At 41.1% G+C, this 17930-nt stretch overlaps 1 protein-coding gene across 1 annotated transcript in view; it reads right to left on the bottom strand.

The window, feature by feature from the left end:
* Window positions 1–17123, bottom strand: part of ARHGAP28 (Rho GTPase activating protein 28) — a 230082-nt gene extending 212959 nt beyond the window's left edge. Inside the window, exon 1 of the mRNA XM_075316393.1 lies at window positions 16826–17123. Within this exon, the coding sequence (XP_075172508.1) occupies window positions 16826–16956 (131 nt within the window). The 5' untranslated portion in view covers window positions 16957–17123. The remainder of the gene's footprint in view (window positions 1–16825) is intronic.
* Window positions 17124–17930: the final 807 nt, after the last annotated feature.

Raw genomic sequence — 17930 nt, 5'->3', positions numbered from 1 at the left:
ATTGAGATCACTGTGATAATAGCTCATTACAGAGATCTAGGTCTTTATTTTAGAAGTATGAGAATTATTTTAATTGTTCCCGTAATAAGAAACTAATATTTTTTGCAGAGCAAGTTAGATAATGAAGTAGACATCCATTTCACTCGGACAGGATTGATGGAAACTCAACCTGAACCTGCACATATCCCGTAAGTGTTGTGCTCCATTACCTACTATGCTAGGTATTTAACCATGGAAATAGACATGCAGTGAATATAGAAAGAGGATGTTTTGAAAGGTCGTCGTTAATAAACAACCTTATGAAATAATATACCGTAGAGTCTGTATACTAGAGAAGTCCCTAGATCCTCAGATGGGTTTTTATATTATTTAAAAATTACACTAGCAATATTTATGCTAAATATCAATATATCTATTTATCATATACATTGCCTTGAAAAAGTATTCAGACCTCATGAACTTTTCTACATTTTTTACATTACACCCTCAAACTTAAATGCATTTTATTGCTATTTTATGTGATAAACTAAAGGCCCCGTTACACGTGTCTATTTATCGTGCGATCGCATGCGCACACGCCCCCATCGTTTGTGCATCACGGGCAATTTGTTGCCAGTGTCGCACAAAGTCGGTAACCCCTGTCACACGTACTTAACTCCCGAACGACCTCGCTGTGGGCAGCGAACATCCTCTTCCTGAAGGGGGAAGGACTTTCGGCGTCACAGCGACGTCACACAGCGGCCGCCCAATAGAAGCGGAGGGGCGGAGATGATCATTCCTTCCTCATTGCCGGCGGGACGCAGGTAAGCTGCAGTTCATCATTCCCGGGGTGTTACACGGAGCGATGTGTGCTGCCTCAGGAACGACGAACAACCTGCATCCAGGAATGTGACCAATATTTTGAAAATGAGCGACGTGTCAATGAGCAACGATAAGGTGAGTATTTTTGCTCGTTAACAGTCGCTCGTAGCTGTCACACGCTACGATATAGCAAACGATGCTGGATATGCATCACGGAATCCGTGACCCCGATGATATATCGCCCGATATATATTGTAGCGTGTAATGGGGCCTTACACTAAGTAGCAAGTATTTATGAAATGTGAAGGATGTGAAATATGGTTTTCCAAATATTTGAAAAATATAAATCTGAAATTTGTGATGTGCATTTGTATTCAGCCCCCCTGAGTCAAGTATTTGTGGAGATACTTTTCTCTACAATGACTGCTGCAAGTGTTTTAGGGTATATCTCTACCAGGTTTTTAAATTTAGAGGTTGAAATGGTTGCCCATTTTCTTTTCCAAAATAGCTTTAACTCAGATTGTATGGAGAGCAATTTTCCACGTGGGTTCTGCAGCGGCCTCAGGCGTTTTATGGTGGTTGTGACTTGCATAACCGCACAAGGTGAGCCTTTCTGAGTTGTTTCTCCTTTGATTTTTTATTGGATAAGACCCTATTTTGCACAATTTCTCTTTCAGGCTCCTATTTACATATAAAACTGCAAACATGCTGTTTAAATGCAGCTTTAGGCTATGTGCGCACAGTGCGTTTTTCGCGGCGTTTTTGCGCATTTTTCGGGTGCGTTTTTGGCCTCAAAACTGCAGGACTTTGCTTCCCCAGCAAAGTCTATGAGTTTTCATTTTTGCTGTCCGCACACATCTGTTTTTTTTACCTGCGTTTTTGAGTTAAAAAAAAAAAAAATGGACATGTCAGTTCTTTCCTGCGTTTTTCGCCCATGCAATGCATTTGAAAAATGCAACAAAACGCAGAGATCAAAAATGCAGCCAAAAACGCACCAAATCGCGGCAAAAACGCATGCGGTTTTTGATGCGTTTTTTCGACGCAGGTGCGTTTTTGTGCGTTTTTAGCGGCCAAAAACGCACAAAAACGCAGCGTCAAAAAGACGCAGTGTGCGAACCTAGCCTTAGCAGTACAATGGAAAAGATACCTATTGTATCTGATGCTGGGGCAGGTATGGATAATAGTGACAACTGCATGAGCTTACTATGAGGGGTAGGCTGTAAATGCATTGCAATAAATTTGCACATAATTCACACATAACATAAAAGTGCTATAGAAATGTAAAGGTCTAATAAACTCATTCTATTCTGTGTCCAAAGTCTGCAAGTGAGAATTAGCTTCTATTTACACAGGCTTGAAAAGGTTTTACAGAAAGAAGCTTAGCTCATCTAAAGGTATGTTCACATGCTGCAGACTTTGAACCCTGGAAAAAGCAGCTTTAAAACCAGCAGTAATTTTGCTGAAAAATCATGAAAAAATCTGCAGTAGAATATTTTGAAATCTGTAACTTAAAAGGAACCTGTCAAGAGGTTTTCCCAATATAAACTAAGGCCACCACCTTTACCGCCTCCTTTACCCTATTCTAGCAGCTTGTTTTAAGCCCCCCCTCTACATATCCAAAAAATACCTTTATGTAATCCCTTGATAGGCTCGGCCCTATGGGCATCACTGGCTTTGCTTGGGGCCTCCACTCTCCCCTGTAATCGCTGTCCTCCTGCCTTGTTCCTACGTCATCCACACAACGCCCCCAATCTTGCTTCTGCACAGATGTTCTTCACTCTACCCTGCTGAGGGCAGTTTAGAGTACTGTAATGCACATGCGCCAACGGAGGACAGAAGAGCACCGATGACCCTGATGTAAAGCTGGTACATGCGAATTACAGTACTTTGCTCTGCCCTCAGCAGCGTAGAGTGAAGAACATCTTTGGAGGAGCGAGATTGGAGGTGGTGTGTAGATGACGTAGGAAGTTTCATGCACATGAAGCAAGGCAGGAGGATAACAATTGAAATGGAGAAAAGAGGCACCAAAAAAGACAAGCAATATTCATTGGAAAGGCCCAAACTATATCAGAGGATTGATTATAAAAGGTATTTTTTGGGATATGCAGAGGGTTTTGAGGGCTTATAGACAGAATGCTGGACTACTAGAAAATATGTGGACTATTTTACATTGGGAAAACCAGGCGACAGATTTCTTTACTGTCTGTGAATGTTTTTTTTTTTCTATAGATTATATTGGTACAGAATTTTGCATTAAAAATATACAACAAATATGCCATTTGTGAACGGGGAATAATAATCAAAAGCAAGATGTCAACTCTGTCTGCCCTTCAGAATGTCAAATGTTTTCCAACCAAGTTTCTCCTAAATTAAATGTGTGCACCCCACTGGTGTAAATGGTGTGGAATGTCCTGACAGCTGCTTCTCTCCCCTAATGTTTCCAAGTCATAGCTTCAGTTTAGGGAATTGAGTTTTGTCCTAGAAAAGGCTTAAAGTTTACTCTACATGGTGTTCTCTGTTGGGAAATTATTAAACACTCTGATGTACTCTTTTCATGAAACCTATACGTTTCTGCTACAGTGCTGGAGTCCACAGATTCATGAACTGTGGCTCCCATCACCCATCTGAGATTGAGAACTTACAGGTTGCCTCAGGCACCAGTAACAGCTGATCAGCGGGGTTCCATGTGTCACATTCCCAATAGACAGGTAATAATAACCTAGTCTAAAGATCAGCCATCAACATAAAAGTAGTGCCTAACTCCTTTAAAGGGAAGGTGTCGTAAAAAAAATTAAAAATCAATAACTGAAAAAATGTAAAGTTTTAATGTTTTGTTTAAATATTATTATTTGTTTTTAATTGAGCAAAATATAAGAAAAAAATTAAAAAGTTTGATATTTTCCACTGTTAAACACTAGGGGGAACAGCTGCTGAAATCCTACAGAAATCCCACTGTAGAAATAGCCTGGATTACAGCTGCAGGAAAGTGGGCAGAATCTGCTCTCCTGTGTGTGATGTCACCTCCCCCTCCTAATCTGAGTGTTTACAACAGATAAGAGAGAATGAAATGTAGGGGCACAGTGCAGAGCCATTTTATTGGTGACCAGAAATGTCTAAAGTGTCACCAAGGACAGCTGGAGTATCACACAGGACAGGATTAGATACACAGCTCAGCAGACAGTATCACACAGGATAGGATTAGATACACGGCTCAGCAGACAGTGTCACACAGGATAGGATTAGATACACAGCCCTGCATACAGTATCACACAGGATAGGATTAGATATACGGCTCAGCAGACAGTTTCACACAGGATAGGAGCCCTGCATACAGTATCACACAGGACAGGATTATGTACACGGCTCAGCAGACAGTATCACACAGGATAGGATTAGATACACAGCTAAGCAGACAATATCACACAAAAGAGAGAGAATTAGATACACAGCTCAGCAGACAGTATCACAGGATAGGATTAGATACACAGCTCAGCAGACAGTATCACAGTATAGGATTAGATACACAGCCCTGCATACAGTATCACACAGGATAGGATTAGATACACAGCCCTGCATACAGTATCACACGAGAGAGGATTAGATACACAGCTCAGCAGACAGTATCACAGGATAGGATTAGATACACAGCTCTGCATACAGTATCACCGGTTCACGCACAGGCCGACAGGTGGCAGGAAGAAGGGGGGGTTGAGCGGGGTTGTTTTTGGAGACGGTAGCAGCAGTGGTGATGGGGGAGGGGCGCCCGTACGCACATGCAGAGGCACACAAACACACACACAGCAGCGGCGGGCAGAGCGGGGGCTGGGTAGAGCGGAGGGAGTGTCATTGGAGACGGTATCGGCGGGGGGATGGGCGGCGGCAGCAGCAGCGGGGGGTTGGGTAAAGAGGAGGGAGGGGGTGTCATTGGAGATGGTAGCGGCGGGGGGTTGGGGCGGCGGCGACAGCAGTAGCGGGGGAGAGCGGGGCTGGGTAGAGCGGAGGGAGGGGGTGTCATTGGAGACGGTAACGGCGGGGGGAGGGGAGGGTAGGCGGCCCATATTCATACATCCCGGCGGTTGACAGGGGTAAAGTGGAGCAAACAGCATAGCTGTGAGCTCCACAATGATGGCGCCAATCTCCTCCCTCTGCTGTGATCTGGACAGCCCAGGAGGCGCATCCAGGTCACAGCAGACGCCTACTGTAATGTTACTAAATGGGTTTGGATCCCGACCACTGTTCTCTATGCACAGGGGCTGCCATAAAGGAGTGAGTAACTGTCGTTACACACACACCAAATCCAGCATGGCCCCCAGTGCCTCCAGTAAAATAAGAATTAAAAAAAAACTAAATAAGCAGTGATTTTCATTTTGTATTAAAAATACTTGATTTCATAATCACTATTTTTAATATACATAGTTACATAGTTACTTAGGTTGAAAAAAGACCTAGGTCCATCTAGTTCAACCTTCCTCCACCAGTTCTACATTTGGTCACTAAGTCATTTATAACCAACAATGTTGTGTGTACTGAGGAAATCATCTAGTCCTTTTTTAAAAGCTGTTATAGTATCTGCCATTACTACCTCTTGTGGTAGGGTATTCCACAGTCTGACTGCTCTAACTGTAAAGAACCCTTTCCTATTTAGCTGCCGAAGTCGCTTTTCTTCCACTCGCAGTGTATGCCCTCTGGTCCTTAGTATTGTCTTTGGAAGAAATAAGTCATGTGCCAGTCCTTTATATTGACCACACATGTATTTATACATATAAATGAGATCACCTCTGAGACGTCTTTTTTCTAAGCTAAACATATCTAACTTTTTCAACCTGTCATCATATGTGAGGCCTTCCATTCCTTATAGTAGTCTAGTCGCCCGCCTTTGAACTGACTCTAACTTCTGAATATCCTTTTTAAAATGTGGATCCCAAAACTGTTTCCCATAATACAGATGTGGCCTTACCAGTGATTTATAGAGGGGTAAGGCCATGTGTCTACGCTGCGGAAAATGCGCGGATTTTGCCACGGATTTCTCGCGGAAAAGCCGCGGATTTTCCGAAAATCTGCAGCAGCGGCACTTCCAAGCCATTTCAATGGCATTTTGGAAATGCTGTGTCCATGCTGCGGATTTTTCCGCGGCGGATTTGCCGCGGATTTTGATCCGGAAAAATCTGCAGCATGTCAATTATTGTTGCGGATTTTGATCCGGATTTTGGCTATAGAATGGGGGAAAAAAAAAATCCGCATCAAAATCCGCTGCAATTCCGCGGTAAATCCATGGCAAATCCGCGGCAAAAAAAAGGTGCGGATTTGCCGCGAAAGTCGCGGATTTTCATGCAGAAAAATCCGCAGCAACATTCTACCGTGGACACATAGCCTTACAATACGTTGGGATCACGGGATCTAATCTCTCTTTTTATACACCCTAGAATCTTGTTTGCTTTTGCAGCTGCTGCTTGACATTGAGTGCTGCTGCTCAGCTTATTTGTAATGAGAATACCCAAGTCCTTCTGTTCTGTAGTCCCGAGTTTACTTCCATTTAATGTATACGCAGCTATAGGATACAAAAATAAAAAACCGCGGGACCTTCTGTTTAAGATGAGAGGGCCTCATTTCTATTTAAAGGCAACCTATTATGTCAGATAACACTAATAACCTACAGACTCGGGGTCAGTCTGCAGGTTAATAGCATTAGGAAGGTGACCGGCTGCCATACTCAAAGTGCATTGCATCAGTGCCAAGACTTGCTTACAGCAGCCGCTCACAGTGCTGGGAGCAGTGACTGTAGCTTGCTGTGTTTTTGCAAAGGGCACAACCTAGCCATTGTACAGTGTGAAGAGGTGTGTGGGCCATTAAACTGTATATATATATTTTCATTATACTGCATGGACGGCTGTGTGTGGGCCACCGTTGGGGATCATACTGTTTTGGGGTCACCATACTGTAAACCCCTCAACTGGGTAGTTTTACAGTAGGGCCATAATACTGTGTGTGTGGAGGGTGATGGAGGAATTCTCTGTGGGGTATTGTGCAGAGTTTGTGGGGCACTTTTGTTGGCATTACACTTTATGGGTGTAATGAAAGGGGCTTCTAGGGGCTTCAGTAGGTGAGAACTTACTTTTTGTATGAGCTGGAAATATGTGAGATTTGCTCTACTGTGACCTCGCTGAAAATTCTTCTTTTTTTGTAGAAGGGGGGCATATAGACCTTCTGCTATGGGGCCCCATGATTTCTATGTACTCCCCTGTTTGGCACATAGCAATAAGCGTAAATGTGATGAGAAAGCTTTGCAGTTACCTGGTCCAGCTGCCACATTGGTGGACCAAAGCGCTATAGGAACCTCGTACAGCCTGAGACATCCACAGTGCCTCTACTGTTTAGTAGGTTGCAGCGACATCATATACCCATTGTGCAGCACTGTAATTACTTCACAGGGCCTTCTAATCCATAGGGCACAGGAAATGTAGCAGTTGTAGTGCAGTGTTTCCCAGAAGATAAGATATTGTCTTACATCATTTTTTGCTGTGAAACATTGGCTTGGGTATTTTTTCAAGGGAAATCTTTTTTTTTTTCCAAGAAAACAAACTACATTTATTCTTGAATTAAAAAACAACAACATTTATTAAAATGTATTTTCCAAACCCCGAATTCTATCATTAATGTCTTGAGATCCTATTTCATTTTTTCATGTACAACAACAAATCTACCTTAACAGTGTTCATGCATAAAAATCAAAGTGTCAATGCAGCTACCGGCATACATGTAAAAAATATTTATTCACAAATGATGTATAACCATGAATACATTATTAAAGTATATCTTTACTACTTGTATTAATTATCAAAAAAGCTTAAAAAGAAGAGTACTCCTCTTGTTTATAACCTTTTGTAATAGTTGATAGAGTACTCCTCTTGTTTATAACCTTTTGTAATAGTTGATACAAGTAGTGAAGATACACTTTTAGAATTTATTCATGGTTCTACCTCATTTGTGAATAGGTCTTTTTTTTAACACTATTTGATTTATAGCCACATTTTTAATTACGGTATTTAAAAAGTTTCTTTCCAGGGTGCCATTATTGATACTACTGTATACATTACTTAAACTGTAATTACATGATATATACATATACATGTGTATATAGTGTATATATAATGACTCCTTGTCTCTCTAAAGTACCTCTCTGCTTATTGATATTTTGATATGGTCAATGTAAAAAAGTAAATATTATACCGCAGCACAGATACAGTAGACCCTTCATCTAGGAAAGCAGACACCCCCAAGATAATCACACTCCAGACCCCCTTAGACCTAAAACAATTAAGAGTTAGCAAGTGCCGATGGTGGATGGGCTCTCACACACAGATCAGCATCATAGCCAGGCCCCTTGCCATTGCACTGAAGTGTAGCAGTTGGCTTCCGCTGATGGTCAGGAGCAGCCACAAAGCTCAGGCTCGGGAGTAGAGTGATGCCAGCAGTAATACCGGATTTGGGTATTAGCTATTTTAAGTCTAAAAACACCATACATACAAGATCACCTTTGAATAAAATCTCAGATACCTACTCCCAAAAAATGAACTTTAATACAAATGACTTTACTAGCCATTATTACTGACAAGTATTAGTTTATTGATTTCTTAGATTACAGTTTTATGTACCTAACGTTTTACAGCCAATTTTACTCAGTCCTTATCACATTTCCCCATCCATATTTCATTTTAAGGTCCAATACATATAACTTCATCTGGAGCCAGTTGATCAAAGCCTTACGTTTCTTTTAGTATAATTCTGAGAACATTTGAAATATAGTGTAATTCTCTTTGTATGTTTCACATTCCTGGAGGCCCCAAGCTGAGCTAATAAACCCTCTATGGAACATGGATGCTGATCCCTAACAGCACATATGGCAAGTTCCAGCCATGACTTCAGGACAGCTGTTATGTGTTAAGATTAGAAATTGGAGACAGTTTTGTGGTCACTCCTCAATAGTCAGCTTTTTTTGTAAACTCAAGTCAAAAGCTTCCTAAATATGTTATTCATCAAAGCGTCAATATGCCAGTTCTCTGACTCACAATTACATTTTTTCAGAGCCAAAAATAAGTCTTTTTATACACTGTATACTCATGTATGTATGCGTACAAACTTACTGGCATGATACAAACAAATCCTTTCGTCAGAGGAGAACAAAGTCATGACTTCTATCCTGTAAACAGAAGTCAAAAGAGGGGCTTTGTGTTCCTCAGACAGTCACTCACTTAGGTTTCCTGTTTGAAACTATGGTAATTGTCAGCCTGGATCATGTTGTGCCAGGATAATCTATATATATATATATATATATATATATATATATATATATATAGTCTGTATAAGCCACTTTGGCTTCAATGGTTATGCTTCTGCTACATCACATCATAAGGCTGATAAATTAGATCAGATTATGACCCCCTAGAGTACCACGACCATGGGAAGCAAAACCTAAAAAAGTCCAATGGGTTTTAACTTTTTGTGCCTTGCTTGGCACGTTTGCGGTTTTCTAGAAGTCAAAGTTCAACTGCATTATGCTGTGATGTAGCAGTTACACAAATTGATCTGTTGTGGCCAAAGATAGGCCCAGTCTAAAAGTAAATCTATGTATTGTAATACATGGCATATGTGTGGATTTAGATATTTATATACTCATTAAGAAAATATTTATTCTGACTGAATTGATCCCTTGATTAGATCTGTGTGTGTGTGTGTGTGTGTGTGTGTGTGTGTGTGTGTGTGTGTGTAATATACAGTATGTAGTCATGGCTAAATGTGTTGGCACTCTTGAAATTCTTCCATAAAATTAAGTATTTTTCAAAGAAAAATATTGCAATGACACGTTTTGTTACACTCGTAAGAAAGGCAAAATGGACATCATTTCACACAAAACTCCAAAAGTGGGCAATACAAAATTGTTGCCATTTTTGCAAAATTGTAGTTAAATTGCCACCCTTACAAAATCCTGGGCAAATAACTTTGCGTCAAACATGTGATGCTAGTTAAAACTCACCTGTGGCAAGTCATAGGTTTGGGCAATATGAAAATTACACCTAAAACCAGTTAAAAAGGGGAGAAGTTGACTCAATATTAAAATTGTTTGTCTATGTGTGTATGGAGAACAGAAAGAGGAGAGTCTGAGGACTTATGGGTGCTTCACACACAGCGAGCTCGCTGCCGAGATCGCTGCTGAGTTACGCTTTTTGTGACGCAGCAGTGACCTCATTAGCGATCTCGCTGTGTGTGACACTGAGCAGCGATCTGGCCCCTGCTGCAAGATTGCTGCTCGTTACACACAGCCCTGGTTCGTTTTCTTCAAAGGCGCTCTCCCGCTGTGACATACAGATCGCTGTGTGTGACAGCGAGAGAGCGACAAATGAAGCGAGCAGGGAGCAGGAGCCGGCGTCTGGCAGCTGCGGAGGCTGGTAACTAAGATAAACATCGGGTAACCAAGGTGGTTACCCGATATTTACCTTCGTTACCAGCCTCCGCAGCTCTCACGCTGCCTGTACTGCCGGCTCCGGCTCTCTGCACATGTAGCTGCTGTACACATCGGGTTAATTAACCCGATGTGTACAGCAGCTAGGAGAGCAAGGAGCCAGCGCTCAGTGTGCACGGCTCCCTGCTCCCTGCACACACAGCTAAGCGGTGTGCGCTGGTAACTAATGTAAACATCGGGTAACCATACCCGATGTTTACCTTAGTTACCAGTGTCCGCAGCTTCCAGACGCCGGCTCCGTGCAAGCGCAGCGTCGCTTGCACGTCGCTGCTGGCTGGGGGCTGTTCACTGGTCGCTGGTGAGATCTGCCTGTTTGACAGCTCACCAGCGACCATGTAGTTTCATAGTTTCATAGTTTCATAGTTTTTAAGGTTGAAGGGAGACTCTAAGTCCATCTAGTACAACCCGTAGCCTAACATGTTGATCCAGAGGAAGGCAAAAAAACCCCAATGTGTCAAATAAGCTCCAATGGGGAAAAAAATTCCTTCCTGACTCCACATACGGCAATCAGACTAGTTCCCTGGATCAACACCCTGTCATAAAATCCAATATACATAACTGGTAATATTATATTTTTCAATTAATGCGATCAGGCTCTGCTTAAATTTTACTTGTGAATCCCTCAATACAACATCATACGGCAGAGAGCTCCATAGTCTCACTGCTCGTACAGTAAAGAGTCCTCATCTGTGATTATGATTAAACATTCTTTCCTCAAGACGTAGCGGATGCCCCCGTGTTCCATTCGCAGGCCTAGGTGTAAAGAGATCTTTGGAAAGGTCTCTGTACTGTCCCCTCATATATTTATACATTGTGATTAGATCCCCCTAAGCCTTTGTTTTTCCTAACTAACTAACCCCAAGTTTAATAACCTGTCTTGGTATTGCAGCCCACCCATTCCTCTAATAATCTTGGTCGCTCTTCTATCTACCTGTAAGATTATGCTATTTATAACCTTCTATACTTTTGCTAACAAGAAATGCATCCATTCCTCTCTTAAATTCATTCAGTGAGTTGGCCATCACCACTTCCTCAGGAAGAGAGTTCCAGAGCCTCACTGCTCTTACCGTGAAGAACCCTCTTCTATGCTGATGTAGGAATTTTCTTTCCTCCAATCGAAAAGAATGCCCCCTTGTTCTTGTCATAGTCCTTGGTACAAACAGATCATGGGAGAGATCTCTATATGGCCCTCTGATATATTTGTACATATTTATTAGGTCTTCCCTAAGTCTTCTCTTTTCTAGAGTAAATAGACCTAATTTTGATAACCTTTCCGTGTATTGTAATGCACCCATTCCATTTATTATTTTAGTAGCCCGCCTCTGAACCCTTTCAAGTTCAGTAATGTCTTTCTTCAGCACCGGCGCCCAAAATTGCACACAATACTCCAAGTGTGGTCTGACTAGTGATTTGTACAGAGGGAGAATGATGTTTTCATCTCGTGCCCCCAGACCTCTTCTAATGCATCCCATCACCCTATTTGCTTTGGTGGCTGCTGCCTGACACTGGGCACTCCAATTTAGATTCTTATTGACTAAGATGCCTAAGTCTTTTTCCATGTCTGATTTCCCCAGCAGTTTCCCATTTAGTAAGTAATCGTAGCATCTGTTTCTCCTTCCCATGTGCATAACCTTACACTTATCTGTGTTAAACCTCATTTGCCATTTTTCAGCCCAATTCTCCAATTTACTCAAGTCCATCTGTAGTTGCAAACTGTCCTCCTTTGTGTTAACTACCTTACATAGTTTTGTATCATCTGCAAATACTGATATTTTACTCTGTAAACCATCCACCAGATCATTAATAAATATATTAAATAGTAGGGGGCCCAATACAGACCCCTGTGGCACCCCACTAGTAACCCTGGCCCAATCTGAGTATGCACCATTAATAACCACTCTTTGTTTTCTACCACTAAGCCAGCTACCTACCCATCTACACACATTTTCCCCGAGCCCAAGCTTTCTCATTTTACTTAGCAGTCTTTTATGTGGGACAGTGTCAAATGCTTTACCGAAGTCGAGATAAATGACATCCAATGATTCTCCTCGGTCCATGTGAGAGCTTACATCCTCATAGAAGCTGATCAGGTTAGTTTGACAGGAGCGATCCTTCATAAATCCATGTTGATATGGAGTTAAACAGTTATTAACATTGAGACATTCCATAATAGTATCCCTTAAAAACCCTTCAAACATTTTACCCACAACAGATGTTAAGCTTACCGGCCTATAGTTTCCAGGTTCCCTTTTGCACCCTTTTTTGAATATTGGTACCACATTTGCTAGCCGCCAATCCAGTGGAACAGACCCAGTTTCTATAGAGTCTTTAAATAAAAGGAATAGAGGCCTGTCTATCACATTACTTAACTCCCTTAATACCCGAGGGTGAATGCCATCAGGGCCTGGTGATTTGTCAATTTTAATGTTACTAAGTCGGTTCTGCACTTCTTCCTGGGTTAGGCAGGTCATACTTAATGGGGCATTTATATGATCACTCTGCATTTCCCCTGGCATATGCTTTTCCTGTGTGAACACAGTTGAGAAAAAAGTATTTAAAACATTTGCTTTTCCCACATCGCTTTCTATGATTTTACCCTCATTATTCTTTAAAGGGCCAACACCATCAATTTTAATCTTTTTTCTGTTTATATAATTAAAGAATAGTTTGGGATTTGTTTTGCTTTCCTTAGCAATGAGTCTCTCAGTTTCTACTTTTGCTAAATATATTTGTTTTTTACACATTTTATTTTTTTCTCTATATATTTTTAATGCTTCCTCGCTGCCTTCTTGTTTTAGCTTTTTAAATGCCTTTTTCTTATTATTCATTGCCCCTTTTACATCCTTATTAAGCCACATTGGTTTTCTCCTGTTCCTAGCCCTTTTATTTCTGTATGGTATGGCTAGCTCGCAGTGGGTGTTTAATACCGATTTAAAAATTTCCCACTTATTTTCTGTGCTCCCATTTTTGAGGACATTGTCCCAATCAATTTGGCGAAGGTCTTCTCTAAGTTGATCAAACTTTGCTTTCCTGAAATTCAGCGTTTTTGTAACCCCCCTCCAAGGCACCTTACTAAAGGACAAGTGGAATTGTATTATATTGTGGTCACTATTCCCTAGGTGCCCATCCACTCGTACGTCTGTTATTCTATCTGGCCTGTTGCTTAAAATAAAGTCCAGAAGGGCTGCCCCTCTAGTTGGGCCCGGCACAAGTTGGGACAGATAATTATCCTTAGTTACTGACAGAAACCGGTTTCCTTTCTGAGATACACAGGTTTCAGTTTCCCAGTCTATATCGGGGTAATTGAAGTCCCCCATAATAATCACCTCATTGTGATTTGCTGCTTTGTCTATTTGTTTCAATAATACATTTTCAGTGGTTTCTGTTATATTTGGTGGCTTAAGACAAACCCCTATGAGGATTTTATTAGTTTTCCCTCCTTGTATCTCCACCCATAGAGACTCCACCTCTTCATTTCCCTCTTGAATATCTTCTCTTAGTCTGGGCTTTAAACTGGACTTTATATATAGACAGACTCCACCCCCTTTCCTTTTTTTACGATCCCTCCTAAACAATTCATATCCTTGCAGGTTAGCCGCCCAGTCATAACTATCATCTAACCATGTCTCAGTTATTCCTACTATGTCGTATTTCTCCTCATACATTACCAGCTCCAGTTCCTCCATCTTATTGGTCAGGCTTCTTGCATTGGTCAGCATGCAGGAAAGAAGTTTTGCTCCCCTTTTCTCAGCTTCCTTCTTAGTACCCTGTCTTGGGTCCTCTTTACGGCATCTAGTATCCTTGATTAGTTTGTCCTTCTGCTGCATGTTCTTGTCTGCTGTTTTTTCTCCCATCCCCTCTTCTTCTAGTTTAAAGCCCTCCTGATGAGTGTGGCAAGCCTTCTGGCGAACATGTGTTTCCCAGGTTTTGTGAGGTGTATCCCGTCTCTTGCGAGAAGTCCATCGTAGAGGTAATTCACTCCATGGTCTAAGAATCCAAATCCTTGCTGCCTGCACCACCGTCGTAGCCAGTTGTTCAAATCTAGTATCCTATTCCATCTTCTGACACCATGGCCATCGACTGGGAGGATTGATGAGAAAACAACCTGTACGTTCCGTTCCTTTATTTTCTTCCCCAGAATTTCAAAGTCTTCACAAATAGTTGGAAGATCATTTCTTGCCGTGTCGTTTGTTCCTACATGTATCAATAGGAACGGGTATTCGTCCTTGGATCCGAGGATAGTTGGTATCCTGTTGGCCACATCCTTGATTTTTGCTCCAGGGAGGCAGCATACTTCTCGTGCGGTTATGTCCGGCCTGCAGATAGTTGCCTCCGTGCCTCTTAGTAGTGAGTCGCCCATAACTACCACTCTCATGTAGCGATGCAGCAGCGATCCTGACCAGGTCAGATCGCTGGTCGGATCGCTGCTGCATCGCTAAAGTGTGAAGGTACCCTTAAGGAAGAAGATTGTTGGAAAATATAAACAAGATCAATGTACAAGCCCAACTCCAGATATCTTGATGATCCTTTGTCTACAGTTTGCAACATAATCAAGATGTTTACATGGCACTGTAGCTATTCTCCCTGGATGTGTACGGCAGAGAAAATTTGATGACAGTTTGCAATACAAGATAGTCCGAATGGTGGATAAGCCGCTCCAATCAAGTTCCAAAGAGATTCAAGCTGTCCTGCAGGCTAAGAGTGCATCAGTGTCAGTGCAAACTATCCATTGTCATTTGAATGAAATGAAATGCTATGGCAGGAAACCCAAGAGAAACCAAAGCAGGAAACCCACTACTGACACAGAGACAGAAAAAACTAGACTGTAGTTTGCCAAAATGTACGTGAGTAAGCCAAAATCAATTGGGAAAGCATCTTGTGGACAGATGAAACCAAGATTGAGCTTTTTGGTAAATCACATCATTCTATTGTTTACCAAAACTGGAATGAGGCCTACAAAGAAAAGAACACAACACCTACAGTCAAATATGGTGGAGGTTCAGAGATGTTTTATGATTGTGTTGCTGTCTTTGGCATCAGGTGCCTTGACTGTGTGCACGGCATCATAAAACCTGAAGATTACCAAAGGATTTTGGGTTGCAATGTAGTATCCAATATCAGAAATCTGGGATTGCGTCCTAGGTCATGGGTCTTACAGTAGGGCAATGACCCCAAACATACTTCATGAAGCACCCACAAACGGATGGAAACAAAGCGCTGATGAGTTCTGAAGTCGTCAGGTGTGTGTCCAGATCTAAATCCCATTGAACACCTGGGGAGAGATCTTAAAATTGCTGTTGGGAGAAGGCTCCCTTCAAATATGAGAGACCTGCAGCAGTTTGCAAAAGAAGAGTGGTCCACAATTCCAGTGGAGAGATGTAAGAAGCTTGTTGATGGTTATAAGAAGTGATTAATTGCAGTCATTTATTCAAAAATATGTGCAACCAAATAGTAAGTTGTCAACAATTTTGTCCTGCCCATTTTTGAGGGTCTCTGTGAAATTATGTCCAGTTTGCCTTTTTTCTGATTTTTTTTCTGTTGTTCCAATATAAACAAAGGAAATAAACATGTGTATAACAAAACATGTGTAATTGTAATAGTTTTCTGAGCGTAATACTTCATTTTCTGGAGAAATTTCAAGGGTGCCAACACTTTTGGTATGACTGTATAGGTTAAAATATATACGTGTGTGTGTATGTAATATATACATATGAGAATGTATCTATCTATCTATCTATATATATATATATATATATATATATATATATATATAAAAAAGTGTATCTATCTATCTATCTATCTCTCTCTATATATATATATATATATATATATATATATAGACAGATAGATATAGATACATACTGTGTGTATATATATATATATATATATATATATATGTTTATACGGTGTGTGTGTGTATATATATATATATATATATATATATATATATATATATAAAAGGATAGATAAGAGGGTCGGATAGAGGGATAGCTAGCTAGATACTGTAGATGTATATAGCGAGATAAATCATTTGCTATATACCGTACATCCTCAATAATAAAATATTTTGACAGTCTGTGACCAAAATAATACAAAATGTTTCCACTTCTATACATGACATGTTCCCTAAACAAAACAGTTGCAACAATACAACCACTTCTAAACTGTCTTCATTACTGAAGACCCACAACCAGCATAATATAATAATAATAATAATAATAATAATAGTAATAATCCTATAGACATCACCATTATGAGCACTGATCCACAGACATGGTAGAATATATACCAATAAACCTCAAAGTTCCATGTGGCACTCTTGTACTTAGTATGATCTGTGTATAAAGCAGAATATAGTGACAGCTCGCTCAGCACAGACTGAAGAAACTTTTCAGTAAATCTCTAAGGATTCTATATAAACTGCAGACAAATGTGTCACATTCCAGGCACAAATCACAATGTTATTGTACAATCTGATAGTGATATTTACTAAGAAGAGCTGATTACCTGATGGTGAGGGGGGAGCGGCTGGATGGCAGTGCCCCTGGCTCTGGGCTTCCCTCAGCTTTGGGGGTCCTGGATGTGGTGTAAGAATGGTATCCTGTCAGGACCACACTGCCAGAGTCCTTTATCTCCATTATTAGGGCAGATGCATGTCCTCCCTGTGCACTGGTGACTGGTGCCTGTCACACACACATGGCAGCCCTGTGTGCCCGCTGCCTGCCTTTGTCATGGGAGAGCCAGAGAATGGGGTGAGGGCAGGACAGGACACTGCCGAGTGCCAGACCAAGACTGTTCAAAATCACCGCCCCCACTGCTAGAAGAGCCTGTGTCTAGGAAACAGCCCGGAGCTCTTTGTGTTCTCCATGATACTGTCGTGTGGCCTATTATTGTGCTGTCACCCACTGGTCAGGAGAATGCACTACAGTACACACATGTAAAATATATCTTTGTACCGTGTTAGCCAGTAGAGATAAGAAAAAGTTTGTTTAAAAGAACTGAAGTCCTCAGTGGTTGATACCTTTTAATGGCTCCTGAGCCTGATGAAGAGACCTGAGTAGTCTGGAAAGCTTGCAATTATTACCATCTTTTCACTAATCCATTTAAAGGTATCAACCACTGAGGGTTTCAGTTCTTTTAAACAAACTTTTAGTACAAACATGGGAAGAAAACTGCTCATCACTCCTGAACTTAATCAAAACTACTATAAAATTATCTATAGAGTTCAATGAAAATGCAGAGAACTGGACAACTGGCAGAAAAGAGACATTTTACCAGTATGACACCAGCGCAATTGGGCGTAAGGGGGAGAACATCATAATAAGTAAGGCAATTTATTTATTTATTTTTATTATACTCACTTATATAGCGCTATTAATTCCACAGACGTGATCATCACTCACAATCTACACTCCCTATCAGTATGTCTTCAGAAACAATAAATCCAATCAGAAGAACCACTCATTGTATGGATGAATTATAAAGACAAAACATCCACAAACAATCTCTGGCTATTATGTAAATTGAAGTGTTCAGATTGTACTAAAAAATGTTGTGCCACTGATTTTACACTCCGCTCATTAATCAATCTCGTATTCCCTGCTTTCCACGC

This window comes from Anomaloglossus baeobatrachus, chromosome 6 (assembly GCF_048569485.1).
Source record: "Anomaloglossus baeobatrachus isolate aAnoBae1 chromosome 6, aAnoBae1.hap1, whole genome shotgun sequence".
NCBI classification, from domain to species: domain Eukaryota; kingdom Metazoa; phylum Chordata; class Amphibia; order Anura; family Aromobatidae; genus Anomaloglossus; species Anomaloglossus baeobatrachus.
Note: the sequence above shows the minus strand (reverse complement) of the source record. Positions and strands in the feature narration are given on the sequence as shown.